The sequence below is a fragment of the Sorex araneus genome, chromosome 5 (genome assembly GCF_027595985.1).
Source record: "Sorex araneus isolate mSorAra2 chromosome 5, mSorAra2.pri, whole genome shotgun sequence".
Taxonomy (NCBI): domain Eukaryota; kingdom Metazoa; phylum Chordata; class Mammalia; order Eulipotyphla; family Soricidae; genus Sorex; species Sorex araneus.
The window spans coordinates 57,533,244-57,556,494 of record NC_073306.1 but is presented as its reverse complement, the minus strand read 5'-3'; the positions used below and the strand labels follow the sequence as shown (position 1 = coordinate 57,556,494).

The 23,251-nt window shown below is 42.4% G+C and overlaps 1 protein-coding gene across 3 annotated transcripts in view; it reads left to right on the top strand.

Moving 5' to 3' along the window:
- LOC101550305 (protein DDI1 homolog 2) overlaps positions 1 to 23,251 on the top strand; it is a 47,988-nt gene that overhangs the window by 12,368 nt on the left and 12,369 nt on the right. For 2 of the 3 annotated variants that reach the window (XM_055140112.1, XM_004603359.2), the window contains exons 3-8: positions 3,450 to 3,686; positions 8,549 to 8,675; positions 11,933 to 12,060; positions 17,016 to 17,144; positions 20,894 to 20,997; positions 22,974 to 23,163. In XM_055140112.1, the coding sequence (XP_054996087.1) occupies positions 3,450 to 3,686; positions 8,549 to 8,675; positions 11,933 to 12,060; positions 17,016 to 17,144; positions 20,894 to 20,997; positions 22,974 to 23,163 (915 nt within the window). Of the gene's footprint in view, positions 1 to 3,449; positions 3,687 to 8,548; positions 8,676 to 11,932; positions 12,061 to 17,015; positions 17,145 to 20,893; positions 20,998 to 22,973; positions 23,164 to 23,251 lie in introns of those variants that run through there. The other variant, XM_055140113.1, reaches the window with a different exon arrangement.

Genomic DNA, 23,251 nt, shown 5'->3' with positions numbered 1-23,251 from the left:
GGTGTAACGAATAGGTGCCTGGATGATGACAGACTCCACCTTAGAAGACAAAGCTATTTAGCCTGAAACTGAGCTATAAGACCAGAGTACCCCATTCCTTCCAGATATAGATTATAGTAATCCCATCGGGCTGCTGCTTCCTAAAGAATTGTGACTCAGTTATGCCAGTCAACAAAAATGCAAACTTTATTTGATTAATTTAGTGAATTTGCTGTTCTTGAGGGGAATGGGGGGAACTTGGGGGACTGGTTGGGGGCATACACTGTGAGGATGCTCAGGGGCTACTGTGGCTCCATTACGGGGGACCAGGTGGTGCTGGGAATCAAAGTTGCGCTCTCTCTCCAGCCCTTCACTATGTTTGTTGTTGTTATTTGATTTTGGGGCCCATACCTGGCAGTGCTCAGGGGAGCATCTGTGGTGTTGGGATTGTAACCAGGGTAGCAGCTGCAGCTTCATGCTAGTAAACGCCTTAATCTTTGTTCTGTCTTATCTGCTCTATCCCTGCACTTTTTTTTTCTCCTTGTATGAACCACATGGATAAGACAGCTAGTGAGAGGGGGAAAGAATCTGGTATATAAGATAAATGCATCTTCTGAAGTTACTCTGTAGCGAATAGTTTCTGAAGATAAAATTTCTCTACCACAGAGAATTATGGTAGAGAAGTCCATGGGTTTTGGGGGTCAGTATAGATTCAACCTCATAATGATTAGGCTGTTCCTCTTCACTGTTTCAGCAGTTGGGCATTCATACGTATGCTTGAACACACACACACACACACAGAGTTCTCGCTAATATCTGAAGCCTGTTGGAAGAAAGTGATCAGTTGAAAACATACACGCACACACAGGCACAGTATTGTAATGATGCTCAGGCCAGTCCCCTCACTGTTCCAGCCTTCTGGGTGCATACATGTTCTTGAAAACACATATTCTCTCTTGCTCTCCCCTTTCCCTCCCCTCAGCCCCTTCCCCATCACCTCTTCCTCTACCTCCCTCCTTCTCCCTTGCTGCCAACTCATCACTGAAGAAAGTGATGAGTTAAGCCTGCGCTCACTCAGAAGCAGTCTCTTCTATTTGAAGTCCAAAAGGCTTCAGCATAGCCCTGGAGTTGGGACAGATTTCTACCTTCAGTACATTTTTGGAATTGAGGTGATGTGGAGTCACTTAGTGTTAGCCCCTTATTGTGACAGCACTCTCTTCTACCCTTCACCCTCCCACCCCCATCGGTTTAGGGCCACATCCAGCAGGGCTCAGAGGACTTTTTGGTGCAGGAGATTGAACTGCGAAACCCTGGGCCTCAGGCGTGCAAAACATGCGCTCTTGCCCTTTGATTTATTTCACTAGGCACACACACACAAAAACACATTTCCTAAGCCACCAGACCCCGGGGCAGAGCCGCCCACAGTGGGCTGGGAGGCCAGCACCTGCCGAACCATAGCTGCTCCTCTGAGCTTAAAGGCGTGTTTTAATGTATGCTGACTTGGCAGAACAGAAAGCTTTAGTGTTAGTGTTTGGTCCCAGCCATGCAGTGCTGCTCAGGTCTTGTACTGCTTTGGGGGTGGGAGGTGGGAACACCAGGACTACAAACAGTGGTGCTGGTAAGTGACTTCAGGGCTCTTGGAGCTATCTCCCTGGTTCTTGTACTCTCTCAACTACTAATCCCCAAATTTATTTGGTCCGCCACCTCCTTTTCAGACAAAAATCACTGTTTCCTTGAAATTCTACCTACCTTCTTTAAGCAAACAGTGCCCCTAGTAATACTGGAGGCTTCTGCATTAGTATCACCCACTTTGGAAAACATTGCTCTAAACTACTTTTGTATCTTTTAGTATACTGCAAGAGAACCTGTACAAGTTCCTTTCCTTCTATTTTTCTCTACTGTAAAATGAGTTTACCTGCTAACTCCCCGGAGACATGAGAAGCTTTAGCAGTGATGCACAGATGAAACTTTGAATTTGGTGGACTGTTACGACTTTTTCAGAATGGCCTGAGAGATAGTATAATGGGGAAGGCACTTGCTTTGCATGCCTTCTGACACAATTTTGAGCCTTAGTACCATGTATGTTCCCCAACCTTTCCAGGAATGATGTCTTAGAGCCAGGAGTAACCACAAGCCATCACCATCGCCACCATCACCACTACCCTCTCCCACCTCAAAAAAAGACCGCTTCCCCAAACCAGTGCATATAATGCAGACTTGTAGAGTTTAACATCTAAATTTTATGTCGTGCTTATTGCTATGGTAGCACTGTAGCACCGTCATCCCGTTGTTCATTGATTTGCTCGAGCAGGCACCAGTAACATCTCCATTGTGATACTTCTTGTTTCTATTTTTGGCATATCAAATACACCATGGGTAAGCTTGCCAGGCTCTGCCATGCGGGCGGGATACTCTCTGTAGCTTGCCAGGCTCTCCGAGAGGGACGAAGAAATTGAACCTGGGTCAGCCCTGTGCAAGGCAAACGCCCTATCCCCTGTGCTATCGCTCCAGTCCATTGCTATGGTAATTAAAAATTTTTAATTTTATTAAAGAACCATGATTTACAAATTTATTGATAATTAAGTTTTTGGGGTTTTTTTTTTATTGCTTTTGGGGTCACACTGGGCTATGCACAGGGGTTACTCCTGACTCTGCACTCATGAATTAATCCTGGCGGTGCTCAGTGGACCATATGGGATGCTGGAAACTGAACCCCGGTCGGCTGTGTGCAAGGCAAATGCTCTACCCGCTGTGCTATTGCTCCAGCCCCGATAATTGAGTTATAACCATAGTGTATTTTTGGAGTGGAGAACCGTATGTAGTGCTGGGGATCAAACCCAGGTTGGCCACATGCAGGGCAAGCATCTCACCTACTGTACTGTATCTCCTCCAGTTCAAGCTTTAACTTTTTTGAAAAATAATTAAAAACAACATCATTGGGATACTTTACAAGCCAGGCTTTAGGTTTAATACCCTTGTCTGCCTATATTTTATTTGTATTTTCTTGCCTGTTCATTCTTCACTGCCATCTTTATAACAAACCAGCTTTAAAAAGCAAGGGGCGGAAGAGACATTAGAATGTCTGTATGATGGGGCCGGACCGATAGCACAGTGGGTTGGGCATTTGCCTTGCACGCGGCCGACCCAGGTTCAATCCCCGGCATCCCATATGGTACCCCAAGCACCGCCAGGAGTAATTCCTGAGTGCAAAGCCAGGAGTAACCCCTGAGCATCGCTGGGTGTGACCCAAAAAGCAAAAAAAAAAAAAAAAAGAATGTCTGTATGATGAAGGTAGTATGGGTACCCCAATAGGTGCTTTGGTTGGGGACCATGTTGTGCCAACAATTGAACCTGCATGTCCCACATGCTTTGTATATGCTCCAATCCTTTGAGCCATCTTTCTGGCCTTTCAAATGCTTGTTATTTATGGAGTCATTTGAAGTAAACTTTAAACCAATTTTCCCCAACAGACTTACCCCGAATAGACTTCCGTAGTATAGCTGTACCTGGCACTTCAAGCTCCCGGCAGCGTCACTCGCAAGGAGTACATCAGTCCCACTCATCTCCTGGAGAAATAGCTTCATCTCCTCAGGGCTTGGACAATCCAGCCTTACTTCGAGACATGTTGCTGGCCAACCCCCATGAGCTGTCCTTGCTGAAGGAACGAAATCCACCGTTGGCAGATGCCCTGCTCAGTGGAGATCTTGGTAAGCATATAAATTTGGAAGTCTGTCAAGCTGACCTGAAATAAAGTAGCTGTAACACATCTAATAGGGAGAGACTCACTGGTGTTTAACCCACTGTGTTGACTTGTTGAACATATCAGCTAATATGTGAGAGGAAATGTCAAAGACTTGGTTAATTGACAGTGTCAACAAAATTTTAGGACTGTACAGAGTTCTGGAATCCACCTGGGCTAGCTCCCTCATATTACCTTAAAGAAAATAATAATACAACTTATTTTAGCTCACAGCTGAAAATACTGATATTTTTGTTTTGTTTTGGTCACACCAGGTGGTGATCGGACTATTCAACAGTTAGTTCTGTGCTGGGGGTTACCACTCCTAGTTGTGTTGGGAGGAACCATGTGATGCTGAGGAAACCACACAGAGCATGTGTCTCCAGCCTATTGAGTTACTTCTCTAGCCGGAGAATACTGTTTTTGTTTTATTGTTTTGTTTTTGGGTGATACCCAGCAATGTTCAGGGGTTATTTCTGGCTCTGTGCTCAGGAATTACTCTGGTGGGACTTGAAAGACTATATAGGATGCCAAGAATTAAACCCCAGTTGGCAGTGTACAAGGCTAATGCCCTACCTGCTGTAGTATCACAATAGCACTGTAGTACTGTCGTCCAGTTGTTCATCGGTTTGCTGGAGCAGGCACCAGTAATGTCTCCATTGTGAGACTTGTTATTTTCACTGTTTTTGGCATATTGAATATGCCATGGGTAGCTTGCCAGGCTCTGCTGTGCAGACGGGATACTCTCGGTAGCTTGCTGGGCTCTCCGAGAGGGACGGAGGAATCAAACCCTGGTCAGCCTCATGCAAGGGAAACACCCTACCCACTGTGCTATCACTCCAGTCCATACTATCACAATAGTACTACTATTTCAGCTGTTTAGTTAGATTTCTCAAGGAAAGTATAAATACACTGTCTGGTGACAGTTAAAATGCTTTTAGTAAGTATACAAGTGTATTGATCACTCAACCTCACAACTTGTTGGTTTTGGTTTTTGGGTCACACCTAGTACTGCTCAGGGATTGCTCCTAGCAGTGCTTGGGGGACCATACAGTGCCAGGGATTGAATTTAGGCCACTGGTATGCAAAACATGTGCATGCTCATTGAGCTGTCTCCCTGGCCCTCAACTTCAAACTTTTTTTTGGATGAGGCTGGGCCACACCCAGCAATACTGGGTCACTACTGGCTCCGCACTTAGGGATCATTCCTGGCAGGTCTCAGAGGACCATGTAGGATACCAAATCCAACTTGGGTCAGCCGCTTGCAAGGCAGCCAGTGGTCTACCCACTGTTTTATCTCTCCAGCCCTCTCAATTTCAGATTTTAACATAAATTTCAAATGAGCATTTATAGTATTCTCTTGCATTTGTTTTCTGTGCATAATTAATTTTCAGGGTTTTGGGTTACACCTGGGATCACTCCTGGCTCTGTTCTCAAGTTACTATAATGGATGCTGGGGATTGAACCTGCTTGGCTGCAAGCAAGACTAATATATTACTATCACTCCAGCCCCATCTATACATATTTAAAGGCTTGACCATAAAAACTTAAAATATTTCTCTTGTACTTTTGTTTACTTAATACATATCCAGAGCATTTCCCCATAATCGTATGCAAGTATAATAAGCATTACTGAGATTTTACTCCCATATAATGACAAATGGTCATAGATTTATTTTGAACAGAAGTCACTGTGGTTTCTTACCCATGCATTAAAGTATTACTTACTGTTATTCAAAACTATTAGAGAATACAAGTTCACTGTCATCAAGTGGTATGGCAAAGTGAAACCTCTACTCTCATTCACACCAAATTTAATGGTACTAGAGCTATTGTTACATTTATTTGAATAGTTTTATTATTGAGTGAACATTTAATTTTTAATTGTCTTTATAGGTTTTTTTTTTCTATAAACTCCTAGTTTTGTTTATGAAATCACAGTGACTAAACATTAAAATATAACATTTGATTGCCTCTGCACCCCTTTTATTGCAATCATTATTAAAAGTAAGGTAATATTTACCTAAAAAGAAAACATATATATATTTTAGTATTAGTTTGTTGAATCTTAGCAAACTCATCTATCTAAAACCCTGTCCTTCAACCTTTAATTTCTGACCTATGCTGTTCTGGGGAATTTCCTGGCAGTCCGATGGTTTCCTCTTCAATTGTGTAGTGGCTAAGAAGCAGCAGATGTCGCAGTTGCTAAAAATGATCATTTGATAACATTGGATTTAATAAAAGATCTATTTTGGTATTTGTTTCTGCCTTAGCCATCAGTCGGTTCACATATTAAAAACATTTTAAAAACATTTTTGTGGGGCTAGAGCAATAGCACAGCGGGTAGGGCGTTGCCTTGCACTCGGCCAACCTGGGTTCAATTCCCAGCATTCCATATGGCCCCTGAGCACTGCCAGGAGTTGTTCCTGAGTGCAGAGCCAGGAGTAACCCCTGTACATCACCAGGTGTGACCCAAAAAGCAAAAATTTAAAAAAAAAAATTTTTTTTTCTTTTGTTTGGGGGCCACACCTGGCAGAGCTTGGGGTTTAGGTTACTCTTGGCTCTGCCTCAGGAATTACTCCTGGTGGGGCTCGTGGGACCCTGGGGATGCCAAGGATCGAATCTAGGTCTGCCATGGGCAAGGCAAATGCCCTACCCACTATGCTATCCACTAGGGCCTCTTCAACAAAATGGTTTTTTGTATTTTCCCTGGTCTGAAGATGTAAAAAGGTTAAATAGTGTTGCTCTAAAAAGTTCTCTTTAGGAAGACTGGAGTGATAGTACAGAGGTAGGGCATTTACCTTGCATGCGGCTGACCCAGGTTCTATTCTTGGCATCCCATATCGTCCTCCGAGCATGCTGCCAGGAGTAATTCCTGAGTACAGAGCCAGTAGTAACTCTTAGAGCATCAGTGGGTGTGACCCAAAAAGCAAAAAAGAAAAAAAATTCCTTTTGTTCTCTTATAATGTTTCCTCCTTTTATAGTTTACCACTATTTTGATAATCATTATTGATTAGTTTTGCCTATATTTGAACGTCATGTGTGCAAGTTCTTATGTCTCTCCATATCAGACTTTTACTCAACTTTGTTTTTTTTGTTAATTCACTCATGTTGTCTTAAAATTCATGTGATCTTTATCCTGATTTCCTTACACACATATCCAGTGTCTAAAGATTATGATTATGTCATATTTAAATCGATATCTGTAATTGCATCTCTATTTAAGAAATAGCAAAGTGAAGGTTTAGACTGTGAAATCCAACTTAAAGTAAACAGTGATTTCTCTTTACTGATTGTCCTGCCTAATATTTGTTGGGCATTATACATAGGCTAAAAGTAGCCTGCATTCAAGTCAAAGCATCTTAAAGGAAATGATGTTGGGAGAGGAAAGTAGAAATTGTAGTGCTCTAATTCATCTTTAGGTAATAGAATAATGGGGGATTGAGAAGGGAAGAAAGAGTTAAATTGAAAAGTTGTACCTCTGAGTTAAATTTTATAGGTGGCTTTGTTTTTCTTTGAGTGCTAGGGGTTGAACTCAAGTCAAATGCATGCGAGGCTTTACCACTGAACCACATCCCTAGCCTGATGTAACTTGTAATTTTTCAAATACTTAATATTTTACACTAAATTTGATAAAGAATTCGTCTCTTCCCTTATTGAGTTACTGTAGTTGCTCTTCAAAAAAATCCTTAATTTTTTTTTTTTGGGGGGGGTGGATAGGGTACACACATCCTGGTGTGGTTTTTCAGGGGTTACTCCTAGTTACATTCTCAGGGGTCACCTTCCTGGTTGTTTGCTTTGGGAAAACATACAGTGCCAGGGATTTCATCTGGGCTTTCTGCATGCAATGCATGTACTCCAGCCCTTTGTGTTATCTTTCCAACCCACAATAATTTTTTATTTGTTTCTGAGTTTGGGGTTTGACCTGGCGGTGCTCGGGTCTTACTCTTGCCTCTGCTCAGTGATCATTCCTGGCAGGGCTCGCAGGACCATTTGTGATTCCAGGGATCCTGGTTGCAACCTTTACTATCTCAAATAGTATCACTGTATCACTGTCATCCTGTTGCTCATCAATTTGTTCGAGCGGGCACCAGTAATGTCGCTCATTGAGAGACCTATTGTTACTGTTTTTGGCATATCCAATACTCACGGGTAGCTTGCCGGGCTCTCCAAGAGGGGCGGAGGAATTGAACTCGGGTCGGCCGCGTGAAAGGCGAACACCCAACCGCTGTGCTCTCGCTTTAGCCCATCTCAAATAGTACTGTAAGTAATTTAGTAACCCCTAAAATAATTAAAGTATAGGATTTTTCCTTTGGCAGGAAAGAAGGGAACCATTAAGTTTTGTTTTCTCGTTACTTTGGGTTTGGGGCCATACCTGGTGTGCTCAGGGGTCATCCCTAATGGAACTCTGGAGATTTTGCAGTGGAGCAATAGATAGCACAGCGGTGGGGCGTTTGCCTTTCACATGGCCGACCCATGTTCGATTCCTCCGCCCCTCTCAGAGAGCCCGGCAAGCTACCGAGAGTATCGCGCCCGCACGGCAGAGCCTGGCAAGCTACCTGTGGCATATTGGATATGCCAGAGAAAAAAACAGTAACAACAAGTCTCACAATGAGAGACATTACTGGTGCCCACTCAAACAAATCGATGAGCGACAGGGTGACAGTGACAGTGAACTCAGAGCTCCAACAAAGCATGTGCTCCATTTGCTTTCTTGGAGCCCCGAGCTCCTCAGCCTCACTGTTCTCTGAGAAATGATTTGGTGTGGGAAAGTACTGATAAAGACAACATAATAGTGCATAAGATTATTTCCATCCTTTATATTTTTAGAGAAATTTTCTAGGGTTCTGGTGGAACAGCAACAAGATCGAGCCCGGAGAGAGCAAGAAAGGATTCGTCTCTTCTCTGCTGATCCTTTTGATCTTGAAGCTCAGGCAAAGATAGAAGAAGATATAAGGTAATGACTCTTCTCCTAAAAAAGCAAGGTTTAGAGAACTAATGAGTAACTAAATCATAAGCCCTCTGACATTGGTTGTGCGTCTCTATGAAGGATCTTATTTTGCAGTAGAGCTAGTAAAGTCTCAGTCTTTTTCAGTTCAGTGGTTTGCAGCTATTCATTCGAGTGTTAGTGTCAAAAAGTTCAAAAGCTACTGTCTTAACTGTTTTAAGCTGTCCTCTCCCATTTTTCTCACATTCAGGTTCAGCACTGCACATGTAATGTAAAACTAGCATAATAATTTTCTCAAAATTTTGATTGTGGCTTCTTGTCTAGCCTGGGGACATGACTTCACAACTGAACAGATGCCCCAATAGGCAAGACTGCTTGCCTTGCTCTTTGGGATCATCAGAACACATCTCTCTGGGACAGAACGATACCTGTTCTTGGGTTAACACAATTGGATGAGGGAGAGCACTGTATAAATCAAACTTTGTGGTTCTGAATCTGTTTTTCTCCTGCAGTGTTTTAGCTATTTCAGTGGCTATACAGAATGCTGGATACATTTCCAGTGTAATTATGTTTTTAACTGTAGATGTGTGTGCTCCATTCCCAAATCTTCAAAGCACAATAATGCTCACACCATCCTTAGTCATAGCATAATCACAGTCCAGGCACTGATCGCTCAACCCCTTTAAATTTGGGAAGAGTGGCTTGAGAGATACCGTGCAGGGGTACAGGCTCTTGCCTTGAGTTATACAGACCCTGGTTCAATATTCCCTACCACATGATCTCAGTCACCACCGGTTTGACCAAAACCAATGCTAGTTTTGGGCTTGGTTCTCAGCACCGCTGAATAAATTAAATAAATGAAATAGCTTCTCCCATGCCTGTCTATTCCCCCAATACAGTTCTGTTCTTTGTTATTGTTGATTTGTTTTGGGGACACATACCTAACAATGCTCAGAGGTGAGTTACTCCTGGTGGTGCTTAGGGGACTATATGGGATGCCAGGGATCAAACCCAGGTTGGCCGGGTGCAAGACAAGTCCTTACCTGCTGTACTTTTTCTCCGGCCCCAAATCAGTTCTGTTCTTACTTGCAAGACAAATAAGGCCTTAGAAGAACATCACAAGTAACAATGCTATGTTGAGGGACTTTTTTATTATCCTTAGCTTGCTTAAATAAGCCTAACTTGGTTCTTGATTTTACCAGCAGCTTGAAGTCAAATACCGGATTTTATTTCTTACTGCTCTGATTATATTTGAAAGTTTTTAAATGTAATCTGTAGACCAGAGTAAGTTAACTGTCCTTAGCTATTCATTCTTGTTCTTGTTGTTCCCATAATTACATCAGATCTTTTGAGAAGCATCTCAGTATTTAAGTCTACTACGAGAAATAGGAAGATTATTTTGTGTTCTCCAGACTAGACCAGATTGCAATAATAGAGAAAACCTCATATAATTTTAGGGCTTGTGTTCAGCCCAGGAGCAGGAGGAAGTGGGAAGGAGAATGGAGAGATGACACGGCCAGACTGCCGCACTGCTTTGTTGGAAGGCTAGAAGTGAAATAGCATATCCATATGGTGCATGGGTTTTTTCCATGGGTGGGGTAAAATTAACATTTTTTGTGTGTGTGGCAAAGTTGGGGATCAAGCCCAGGGTCCCATACATCCAAGCCATGTGTACCACCCCTGAGTCACATCCCTGACCCCACAAACATTCTTTAGAGGAGAAACCACATGTATGCAGAAATTGTTGTGTATAGGGTCCAAAATAGCTGTATAATTGGCATTCTCACAGATTTTTATTTATTTTGCTGAAACTTAGAGCCAATGTAAGATCAGGAGTGCATGACTAAATTGGCTTTTTTCAGAATTTAATAATGCAGCGTAGGAGAAAATCTCGCAATTATATGAAGTGCCTCGTAGTTTTATTTGGTATGATTATACAGGGTATATGTACCCTGAGGTGTAATAGCTCATGACTTAATTGAATGTGCTTTTGGCTTTCAGTGAAGTTTAATATTTTATCACAGAATGACTGATTAAAAACGCTAAGTGAGCTTGAACATTGCTGCAGAAAGGATAGGCAGTGCAGTTTAGGGTCCACAAACCCTGTGAAGGATCAGACAGAAGTAAATACTTGAAGGGCTTGGCTTTGCATTTTCCTCTGATTAGTGCTTAGTTGTCGTTGCAGACCAAAATAACCATTGATAACCTAACTGTATATAAAGGAATTGTGTGATTGTGTACTAGCAGCCCTTATTACATGGCAGTGGGTGATCAGTTATCACTGGCTTACATTTGAGGGTTTCCCCAAATCTTGAATCCTGTTTTCTTCTTGTCTCAGGCTCCTCCCCTAGTTCTTTTTAGTTGGTAATATTTTTATTTTGTTTTGTCTTGGGGATCATACTCCGCAGTGCTTACGGTTTACTCCTGGCTCTGCACTCAGGGATCACTGAGCTTGCAAGGCAAGTGCCCTGCCCTCTGTACTGTATTGCTCTGACCTTTTTGTTGGTAAAGGAGGCTGGGATAAGTTAGATAAAATCAGCTGGAGATTTCATGATTTTTCTCACATGAGAAATAGAACATGTTCATCTCTCCAAGAAAGGATTTGTGAGCTAGGTGAACTATGATATATATTTGTACATGTGGACAATACTAGGTGGTTAGATAAATGCTTTTTCTGAGCATCTGCTCTTATGTTCATATTGTATATGCTATACCACAAGTCTAAAATAAGGATCTTTTTCTAAATTTGCAGAATAGAGAAGTCAGTTTTGCAGATGAAGCATTAGATGCCACATAAGTAGTTGGAACATCTGTGTATTATAGTTGCAGGCTTTCTAATGCACAGGGTGTAGAAAGTGTACTCAGATACCTGATGATTTCTCAGTTGACATAAGAGCATTTGGTCCAGAAATATGACTCAGTGATAGAGCCTTACATGGCACCACCCCAAAAAAAGCACTCATGACTTTCGGACACTTACCCTGCAGAAATTAATTTTCTTTTTTCAGAACTTAAAATGGGAGAATAATTGTTTCTCATGAAGATCGTTTGTAGTCTTTGGACTTTCTGCCATTTATATATCTCCCTACTACTCCTAAGTCACAGCACGGTTTCCTTGAGTCAGCTGCTTGAGTTGGACAAAAGATAGTGTACAAATCTGGTTTTGGGGGTATGCTTTTTTGTTGTTGTTTTTAATATTGTGGCATTGAGACAGATTTTTCTTCATGGAAAATGCTTTTAGTCTACTTGGTTTTGGTTTGTTACAGGCAACAGAACATTGAGGAAAACATGACAATAGCTATGGAAGAGGCTCCGGAAAGTTTTGGCCAAGTAGTGATGCTTTATATTAACTGCAAAGTGAACGGACATCCTGTGAAAGCCTTTGTTGATTCAGGTGATGTCTCCATCTGTCATGTCTCTGTCTCTCCACCCAGTGTTCTGACCTGGTACAGAAAGAACGGGGAACTCTAGGTCCACCAGAGGGGCAGTCTTTGGGTGCCATTTGATTTGCTAATCTTATTCCTGTTTGTTTATCTTTCTTTTAGTTTTTTATTTTGCTGTTTCTCCTTGTCTTCTGTACTTGGCATCTTGAATTTCCAGAGTGTCTCTTAAGAAATTGGAGAGAGTGTGGGTTTAGAATAAAAAGCTGGAAGAAAGACATGTATTGAGTATATATCAAATATATAATGTTTGATACATGCATAGCAAATTTTTCAACCTGATCTGTGTGCCAGCCCTTTTTTCAGGAGCTGTGAGGAGTGTACCAATATACAGGCCACGGTTCTCCTCTAAGAACTGACTACTTACCAAGTCATAATATAAGTAGTCTACCACTTAAAGATTCAGATCATCTGTGTACTGTCACTTTACTACTAATAATAACAACTCATTGCTTTTTTTTGGGGGGGGTCACACCCAGCGATGCTCAGGGGTCACTCCTGGCTTTGCACTCAGGAATTACTCCTGGCGGTGCTTGGGGGACCATATGGGATGCCGGGGATCAAACCCGGGTCGGCCACATGCAAGGCAAACGCCCTACCCGCTGTGCTATCGCTCCGGCCCTAACTCATTGCTTTTTAATGAGGCTACACAGAGCAACGTTTTGTATGTATGAGTGAGTGGTCTTACGTGTCTTTTTTCTGGGCTCCTCACTTCAGACAAGATAGGATGACTTTTTAGACAAGTAAAGGCCTCTGCTCAAGTAAATTTTAACCTACTTGTTCTCTACTTATTTGAGCGACATGCTTTGTTTCAGTTATCATTAAAGAGTTTGTATCTTTTTTTTTTTTTTTTTTCTTTTTGGGTCACACCTGGCGATGCACAAGGGTTACTCCTGGCTCTGCACTCAGGAATTACCCCTGGCTGTGCTCAGGGGACCATATGGGATGCTGGGATTTGAACCCGGGTCGGCCGCGTGCAAGGCAAATGCCCTACCCGCTGTGCTATCTCTCCAGCCCCAAAGAGTTTGTATCTTGAAGGACCCAAGCAGTAATATATTGCAGGTGATTACTTGCACATACCTGGCCTGGGTTTGATCCCTGGCACCCCATATGGTCCCGTGAGCCTTGAGGAGTGATCCCTGGGTGCAGAGAGAGCCAGGAGTAATCCCTGAACACTGCCAAGTATAGCTGAAAGGCAAAAAAAAAAAAAAAGGAGGGAGTTTGGTTATCTTGAGCTGCATGTTTTCAAACAAAACGTAATTCAGTTTTGTTTTTTATTTTTATTTTATTCTTGCTTTTTGGGTCACACCCAGTGATGCTCAGGGGTTACTCCTGCCTCTGTAATCAGGAATCACTCCTGGTGGTACTCAGGTAACCATATGGGGGCCAGGGATCGAATCCGTGTCGGCTGTGTGCAAGGCAAGCGCTCTACCCATTGTACTATCGCTCCTGCCCTAGGGGTTTTGTTTTATAAATGACTGAATACTGATGATACAGAGCACTCTCTTGCTCTGGGGTACACAAGTGTGACTTCCCAAAAAGAAGGCATTTAAACTGAGCTGTCTCCTGGGCAATGGATAGGGGGTTCAAGCAAAACTTGAAAAAAAGGCAGAGGAGCAGTGAAAGGGCCTGTTCTTCTCCTAGGGCTACGTTACATAAACGTTACATTAAAAAAACTACCTTTTGTGGACTCTTGTCTAGTGAGGAGGAAAAGGACTGTGTTTCCACATGCCCTTTTCATTATTTCTTCACTTTCTTGACTCTGAACTTCATCAGATGCCAAGATCTTTCAATTCCCTTGAACAGTCAGTAAGGTAAGGTACCTAAGGAGTAATGAACAGAACGTGTTGGAATTAAACAGGGGAATCAGTGAGAAAAGACAGCTGTCTGGGTTGAGTAGTGGGTTTTGAAACTGGGCCTTCCTTAAAACTTAGAAGAAATTAAGGGGTCAGAGCAATAATACAATGTGTAGGGTATTTGCCTTGCATGTTGCTGACCCAGGTTTCGTCGCTGGCATCCCAAGTACTGCCAGGTATATCCCCAAACAAAACAAAACTAAAACTTAGAAGAAATGAAGAGAAATTGAATGCAGGGAAGTGAGGGGATTAGAAGAATCAAAGTAAGAAAGAAACGAAGGAGGGGCTGGAGCAATAGCACAGCGGGTAGGGCGTTTGCCTTGCACGCGGCCGACCAGGGTTCGATCCCCGGCATCCCATATGGTCCCCCCCAGCACCGCCAGGAGTAATTCCTGAGTGCAAAGCCAGGAGTAACCCCTGAGCATCGCTGGGTGTGACCCAAAAAGCAAAAAAAATAAAAAGAAAGAAAGAAACGAAGGAAACATTCTTTCTGTTATTATGAAGGTTTTAGATCAGTGTTCCTCAAATTGGGCAGCAGTACTGCCCATGAGGTGGGGGTGTTGGTATTTTTCTTGTTCACTTAGGTAGATGGGGCATTTCTGTATAATCAAAGAGACTATAGGCCAAATTGTTTTGAGGAATTCCAGTTTATTTATTTTGGTTTTGGGACCACACCCAGGAGTGCCTCCTGGGTTATTCTGGGCAGGACTGGGAGACTATGCAGTGCAAAGCACACACTCAGCCCATTAAACTACCACTTCAGCCCCTGGCTTAGAACAGTCATAACGCAGTAGGTTTGGAGTGCAGTAACAAAGTCTTAGACTGGGTCACTTAAATGTATTTGTCTATTTCTGGAGACCCAGAGGTCCAAGATGAAGGCAACAGGAGTTCAAGGAACACGAATACTCAGTTTGCAGCGGTCAAGTAGTTGGACCAGGATGTGGTGGGATCTGAAACTTATCTTACAAAGAATAGGAACCACTTTGGCATTTTTAGACACATGAGTGGTCTAACAAAGGTGGTGCTTTAGACTGAATGAAGGTGGTAACAAATCTGGAAAAAATACCTACCCCTTGGAACAAGAGCTGTTTTTCTTGCTCTAAGTTAAACATATGCTCAGTGGTTTAGAACAGAAAAATTGCCCACATACTAAAGTGTTAACGTTCATTGCTCTTGTAAGAAGGAGCATCAGAAATTGCATAGAACTTAGTAATAATAGAATTGAAACATGTTGAAGAGTGGGGAGGAAGCTGAAAGGTTTTAAAAGTGAAGAGTAGGAGCTAGAGAGAGAGTCATAGGACTGGATGCATATCTGTATTCACAAGGCCCTGTTGCATCTAATCACTGGCACTGCAACCCCCTGCCCTCCAACTTCAATCAGGTGAAACCCTGCTTGCCCCCAGTATCCCAAGGCCCGAGAAGTGTGCCATCACTAAACCAAGTGCTGAAATTATCAGGCCCCACCAATTATCACTTAGTTAGCCCCAGATCCCCAAGTATTTGAGGAGAAGAAATAAAAAATAATTCCTTTTTTTTTTTTTTTATTCCAAGAAATTCTATTAGCAGTGAGGGAAATAGAGGTTTGTGCCTGCTGACTTTGAGTTAGACATGTCCAACACAAGGAATATGGGAAAAGAGAAGAGATTTCAACTAAGGATAAAGATTAGAGACGTATTTCTCCTGGATAGGCTGAATTCAGCTGTGTGATGAGTCACATAACTGGGAAAAAACACCCTAAAAAAACTTTCTTGGGACTGGAGAAAGGGAGAGAAATTCTCAGTGGTCTGAGCTCATGCTTTGCATGTGGGAGGCCTGAGTTTAGCCCCAAGCACAGAGTTAAGAGTTCTCCTGAAAGACGTGGGTGTGGCCCAGGAATTCAAGAACGGGCCAGAGCCATAATACAGTAAGTAGGACACTTGCTCTGCACACAACCAACCTGGATCCAATGCCCAGACCTTATATGGTCCCCCAAGCAATGCCAGGAGTGATCTCTGAACCCCATCAATGGGTGTGGTGCCCCCACGCCTCCCCAGAAATAAAGAAGCTGCCTTTAAGCAAAGGAGAGTAATTGTGGGAGTAAAGAATGAGTTTAGTTCCAGAATTCTGATAAATTTCAGGAGGAGGGGCTGGAGCAATAGCATAGTGGGTAGGGTGTTTGCCTTGCATGCGGCCGACCAGGGTTCGATTCCCAGCATCCCATATGGTCCCCTGAGCACCTCCAGGGGTAATTCCTGAGTGCAGAGCCAGGAATGACCCCTGTGCATCGCCAGGTGTGACCCCCACCCAAAAAAAAAATTTTTTTTTTTCAGGGGGAAATTTTTTTGTAAGTATTTTTAACAGATACATTTTCATGCCCTAGAGTTTCAAAATAACGACAACACAGGCCTAACTCTTAAGGGCTTGAGCCTGTTCTGCATTTGGGAGCCTCAGGTTTGATCCTGAACACTGTCAGGAGCACCAAGTCAAAAGTGCGCCTCCCCCTTGAGGCCCCCTCTTTCAACCTGGTATAACTTAAAATTTAAAAATTTTTAAATCAGTACTTTTTGTAAAATACTTTTAGTAAAATACTGCTTGAGGGCTGGAGAGATAATGAAGCAGGTAGGGCACTTCCTTTGCAACTAGCGAGTTCAATTCCCAACACCCCATATGGCGTACAGAGCCAGGAATTTAAGCCCTGAACACCACCAAGTATGGCCCAAGACCCACCCACGCTCCAACCCCCAAAAATGTGGTTTAGCATTTCATTATATATCTGTGGTTTGGGATTTTGGAATTTCTGACCAAGTAATTTTGCTTTTTGTTGGTAACAGTTTTAAAATATCAATTAATGTATTTAGAAAAAATATTCTTCCTCACAACTTAACAATTTGAGACTTTTTTGCTGATCTGGCAGTTGCATTAAACTTGTCAGGAAATGTGCTAGGTAGGGTTGACTACATAGACAAAAGCCTTGCGTTATGCCTTGCGTTTCTACCATGTTTCTGTGCTATGTTTTTCATCTTCCACAAATGTAACTTTTATTTTTATTGTTTGGTGTTTCTCTCCACTTCTAGGTGCCCAGATGACTATTATGAGCCAAGCTTGTGCTGAAAGGTGTAATATAATGAGACTGGTAGACCGCCGCTGGGCAGGAATTGCCAAAGGAGTGGGCACCCAGAAGATTATTGGAAGGGTACATCTAGGTGAGTAAAAGGCTCTGAGATGGGAAACTTTGTACCCTGCCCTTGGCAGGGGGTTGATTTGATTTGGTTGCCACATGTGTTGGGGTCTGTGCTTGGGAAACACTCCTGACAGTGCTGGAGAAACCATACATGATACTAGGGATCAAACCAGGGCTTTGCAGTATATGTGGCAAGCACCTTACCCCTCTGTTCTTTCTCTGGCCCCAGAGAAGAGTTTTGTTTTTGACATTTATCTCAGAGATGACTATCCACTTCTGTTTGCTGCTTTCCTTATAAATACAATCTGGTTGTTGTATGAACCACTTCAAGTAGTGCTTAAAGGGCTAGGTGGTGCCAGGATTCATACCCAAGGCCCTGCCAAAACCAGGCGTGTCCTTAGCACCTGGGCCACATTCTTCCTGTCCCTGCCCTTCAGCTTATTTTGGCTTGGGAAGTGCTCAGGATTATGCTTTACTCTGTACTGAAGGATCACTTCTGGTGATACTCGGGGCACAATATGTAGTGCCACGGGTCAAATTGGAATTGATCGATCTCTCTCTCTCTCTCTCTCTCTCTCTCTCTCTCTCTCTCTCTCTCTCTCTCTCTCTCTCTCTCTCTCTCTTTCTCTCTCCCCCTCTCTCCCCCTCCCTCCCTCCCTCCCTCCCTCTCTCCCTCTCCCTCCCTCTCTCTCCCCCGCCCCCCCTTTTTTTTTTTTCTTTCTGGAGGAGGCACATGGGGATAGGGGGTCAGGTCTGGGGCCACACCTGACGGTGCTCAGGAATTACTCCTGGAGGGATTACTCCTGGCTCTGCACTCAGGGATCACTCCTGGCAGAGCAGGTCATACAGAATGCCACAGATCAAACCCATGTTGGCCACTTGTTGCCCTATTGCTCCAGTTACCTGCTCTTTCTTTATAGGAGTCACACTAATTTGTTCTTGATGGAAGGGTTGGGTTCTCAGGACCACTCACTGCAATTCTCACCCTGGCAGAGGCAATGTAGGACTGGGGATAGGACTCGGGGATAGGACTCCATACCTTCGACATGCTATGTGTACTCCTCTGCCATCTGGCTATCTCCAGGGCACCCTGACAATATTCCAGTTGATACCCTTTACCTTTTACCTCCTTATTTGTTGCATTTATAAAATTATGATCATATACCTACCACCTTTACCCGTGCTCTCACCCCCAACCCCTCACCCTGTACCCCTTTGGTAACCTTAGTTACATTGTTAATATCCTGTCAAAAGTTTACTTTTAATTTTGTCTGCTCATTTGCCTCATTTCTTTACATTGCATATGTAGTTGAACTCATACAGTATTTGTCTTTTTTTGTTTGTTTCTGGGCCACGCCTGGCAATGCTGAGGGGTTTCTTCTGGTACTGCACTCAGAAATTACTCCTGGCAGTGTTTGGGGAACTACATGGTGATGCCCGGCTGTAAGGCAGGCTCCCCCACTGTACTATCATTCTGGTCCCCAGTGTTTGACTTTTTACTCATTTTGCTTCACATAATTACTTTGAGTTTAATTTTGCTGCAAACAGTAAAATTTCGTCTTCTATTTTAATGACCAAATCCTATATCACCATGTGTATATACCACACCTTCAACACTCATCTGTCAGTGGGTGTGCTTGGTTGTTTTCCTATCTTAGTTTTTGTAAATATTGCTGCAGTAAATGTTAGTGCATATAGAACTCTTCAGTTTAATGATTTCATAGTCATTGGATAGATAGATACTCAGAAGTAGGATTCCTAGATCATGTGGTGGTTCTAGTTTTAGGGTGTTCTGGGTTTTGGGTTGTTGTTTTTTTTTTTTTTTTTGGTGATTAAAGGAAGAAAGCCCAGTCATCTAACCCAAGACATCATATATACAAAGTATTAGCTCCTTTTACTAGTTTCTTGAGAAAACTATTTTATTTTCCAGAGTATTTACATCACTCTATGTCCCCAAAACCCAGTATACAATGGTTATTTCCCCCCCCCAATACTTTTTATTTTAGTGTAAGCAGTTCTTACTAGTTTGATGCTTCCTTGTGGTTTTGATTTACTTTTCCCTAATAAGTAAGTGCTGGTGGGCATTTTTTTCCAGTCTTTTGGTCATCTTCACATACTCCAGAAGAAGTGTTGTTTCAGATTCTGCCCATTTTTTAATTGGTTGTCTAGTTGCAGGATTTTTTTCATATACTTTGGATATAAAACCCTTTCTGGTATATTATTTCAACTGTGTTCCCACTCAGTATGCTTTTCATTTCACTAATACTTTGTTTTGCCGTGCAGAACCTTTTTTGTGGGGGGGGGGAGTGGGGTGAGCTCACACCTGGTAGTCCTAGGAGCCACTCCTAGTTCTATGCTCAGGAGTTACTCCCAGCAGTGCTTAGGGACAGTGTGGTGCCAGGAACAGAACTAGGACCTTCCTCAGGCAGGGCTTGCATTCCAGGCCATTGAGCTATTGAGAGGTTTTAAAATGTAATTTAAGCAAAGCTGCTATTTTTGATTCAGTATCCTTTACTCTTCGATCTGCATCTCCAGAGACCTTTCTGATGGTGATATGGAAAGCTTCAGCTATGTTATTTATTTTGTGATTCTGAGTTTGTATATATTTCATGATTTTGAGTTGCATAACATGATCTTTAATCCTTTTTTCTTTTTTCTTTTTCTGATTTTTGGCCACTTCAAGCGGTGGTTCTGGCAGGGCTCACAAGTGATCCCTGAGCCAAGAGCCAGGAGTAAACTGAGCACTGCCGATTGTAGCACAAAAGAACAATAGAAACAGAAAAGGTTTAAAGTGTACCAATTTTATTTTCATTTTAGGAAATACTTGTTTGGGGGAGTGGGTGTTTGGGCTAAACTTGATAAATCTCAGAAGCTACTCCTGCTTCTGTGCTCAGAGGTTGTTCTTGAGGTAGACTTTGGGTGCTGGGAATCAAACCCAGGCCTCTGGTATGCAACATGTGTTGTGCTTTCTCTGGACCCTGGGATATACTTAATTTTTTTTTTTTTTGGGTCATACCTGGCGATGCACAGGGGTCACTCCTGGCTCTGCACTCAGGAATTACCCCTGGCTGTGCTCAGGGGACCATATGGGATGCTGGGATTTGAACCCAGGTCGGCCGCATGCAAGGCAAACGCCCTACCCGCTGTGCTATCTCTCCAGCTCCTACTTAATTTTTTTTAAATATGTTTTTGGGCATATTAAGCACCTAGTGGTACTGGGAGGATGGAAGGGGTCTTCCTAACTCTGCTGAGGAGTGACTCCTTGTGCTCAGGGACTGTGTGGTGTCAGGGTCAACCACATGCATGCAAGTGCTTCATCTGCTCTGACACCCCCCCTCCATTAGATTTTTTATTTCAGAGTTTCATTTTACCAGTCCTCCCAAGTTGTACTCAGAAGTTCAGGGAGCACCTCCTGGCGATTGTCAGCCAGCCATTGAGTGTGTGAGTCTGAGGATGTGATGGTGAAAGTGCTCTGTAGTGCTGAGGGGTGACCTGGCCCACCCAGGGGTGCTCAGTGACTTTAGCGCTGCCCCCGGCACTGTTGGGAGGCATGTGCAAAGAGCAAACTAGTGTTTTGACATGTAAGGTGTTCACCCATGCACTATCAGACTCCTTAACTAGGTATTCATGCTTAAGGTGCCTCTGTTTTCATGCTTTGCATTGGTTTTGATGACACAAGCAAGGTTCAGGATGATCACATTTCCAAAGCTTGCCTGGGTCTTTGAAGCAAAAATCAGTCACCTCTGTTTTTTTCTTCATGTGCTTTTTTAGCTCAGGTTCAAATTGAAGGAGATTTTCTGGCATGTTCCTTCTCTATACTTGAGGAGCAACCCATGGACATGCTTCTGGGATTGGACATGCTGAAACGGCACCAGGTAATTAAGAATGTATCTTTTTCTATCCCTTGCCCCACCACATACACACACCTAGCCCCAAGAGCGTTTCTACCTTTTACAGTAGCTTTTCATATGGAAGGTGGGTTTCCTTTTCACTAGTGCATTAGAAAACTAGAAAGCAGTGCTTTTTAAACCTAGGAGGGTCCTTAATTGATGATCATCATACAAGGCTTGAATTGAGTGTTAGTAAAAATGGAAATGTTTTTAAATTTTTTAGATCCTTTTTTTAAAATCCTTACAGGATTTTTAAGTGTTTGCTGTCTGCTCTGAGGTTATAATAGGTAACTTGGCTCTGTTTTGTAATTTAGAACTTCGAGTACTTTTTGATAAGTTTGTGGGGATATATATAATGCATAATGATGGTTTTACTGCGTGTATAACTTTTAGTAAATTCTTGGTAACTGGTCAAATAATGGGAGAACTTGAAAATTCAGTACATATAACTGTGGGTTTGGAAATATTTAGTGCAAGGAAGAAAACATGTAGTGTATAATTTCAGTGTATATTTCTACTCTGAAGCCTGACAATTTGTTTTAAGATAAACTCAGTGAAGAAGCAGTTAGCATTGGGGCTGGTGTGATAGTACAGTGGGTAGAGTGTTTGTCTTGCATGTGGCCAACCTGAGTTCGATCCCTGGTATTGTTGGGTGTGACCAAAAAAATTAAAAATTAATAAAATAATAAGATCTTTGAAAAAATAATGAAGCAGTGTATTCATTGGGTGATGTTTTCACAGCAAGTTTCATATCTAATCAGTATTTTTTCACACTAATAATTTTAATCAAGGTAGAGCATTATAAGTGCAAATGAAAGGTTATTTGCGTTACTAATAACTCCCTGTTTCTTTGGTCATTGTATAGACTCTTAATCTCCAACTTTATAAAGTATTTGGCCTTTTATTGAGTTATTAAATAAAAAGTTAATACATAGAGAAAGTGGTTAACATAACTATGAAATGAGTATTTTTTAGTATATTTTTTTAGAGATTCCTAACTCATACAACTTTGAGATTAGTTTAAATATAAACTCTGCTTAGACAATAAGTGAAAAGCTAAGTATAATACAAATGGTGTATTTTGGTTTTATAAGAGTGTTACATGTTTTTATAAGGTTAGGTCTATTAATTATTGATTTTTTTTCCTGAGTTGTGTGCAATGAATATATATTACTTTCAGATTTAGAAATCTAATAGATGTAGTCTATAGCAGTAATACAGCAGGTAGTGCTTTGCCTTGCAGATGGCCAAGCTGGATTCAATCTGAAGCATCGCCAGGAGTAATCCCTGAGTGCAGAGCCAGGAGTAACCCCTGTGCATCTCCAAATATGGCCCACAAAAAAACAAAACGAAAAACAGATGTTGTTAGATCAGTGTAAACTGTATTCTGTAAAATTAAACGCACTATCCCCTTGACTAAATTTAAATATTTAGGAGGCCAAAGAGATAGTACAGGGGTTAAGATGTTTCCCTTGGGGCCGGAGTGATAGTACAATGGGTAGGGCGTTTGCCTTGCATGCAGCCGACCCAGTTTGATCCCTGGCATCCCATATGGTCCCCCAAGCATTGCCAGGAGTGATTCCTGAGTACAGAGCCAGGAGTATTCCTGAGCATTGCTGGGTGTGACCCAAAGAGAAAAAAAAAGATGTTTGCCTTGATAGATGTGACCATCCCAGCTTATATCCCCAGTATCCATGGGTCCCCAATGTACCACCAGGAGTGATAACTGAGCACAAGGACTGGAGGAAGCCCTGAGCACCATCTAGTGTGGCCCAGAAACACCTCCCCCCCAAAAAAAAAAAAAGTTTAAATATACTTAGGTAAAGTTACTTATTTTTTGGATCCATCCTCTGTTAGTATTCTTCTTTGTGAATAGTTTTAAAGGTTAGGATCTATTATAATACCATTTTTCTGAATGATGTTTATCTGCTATCATCGGTCTTTGGTTTCTTCCTTCTAAGTGTTCCATTGACCTCAAGAAAAATGTCCTCGTGATCGGCACCACAGGCTCACAGACCACCTTTCTTCCTGAGGGAGAGTTACCAGAGTGTGCCCGGTTGGCATATGGGGCTGGGCGAGAGGAGATGCGGCCAGAGGAGATCGCAGATCAAGAATTAGCAGAAGCTCTTCAAAAATCTGTAGAGGATGCAGGTATTTGGAACGTCTAAACTTTTGAGGAAAGACTTATTGGCGGGCAAGCTAGGAAAGTGCAAGTTTCCAAGTGGCTAGGAACCTTTCC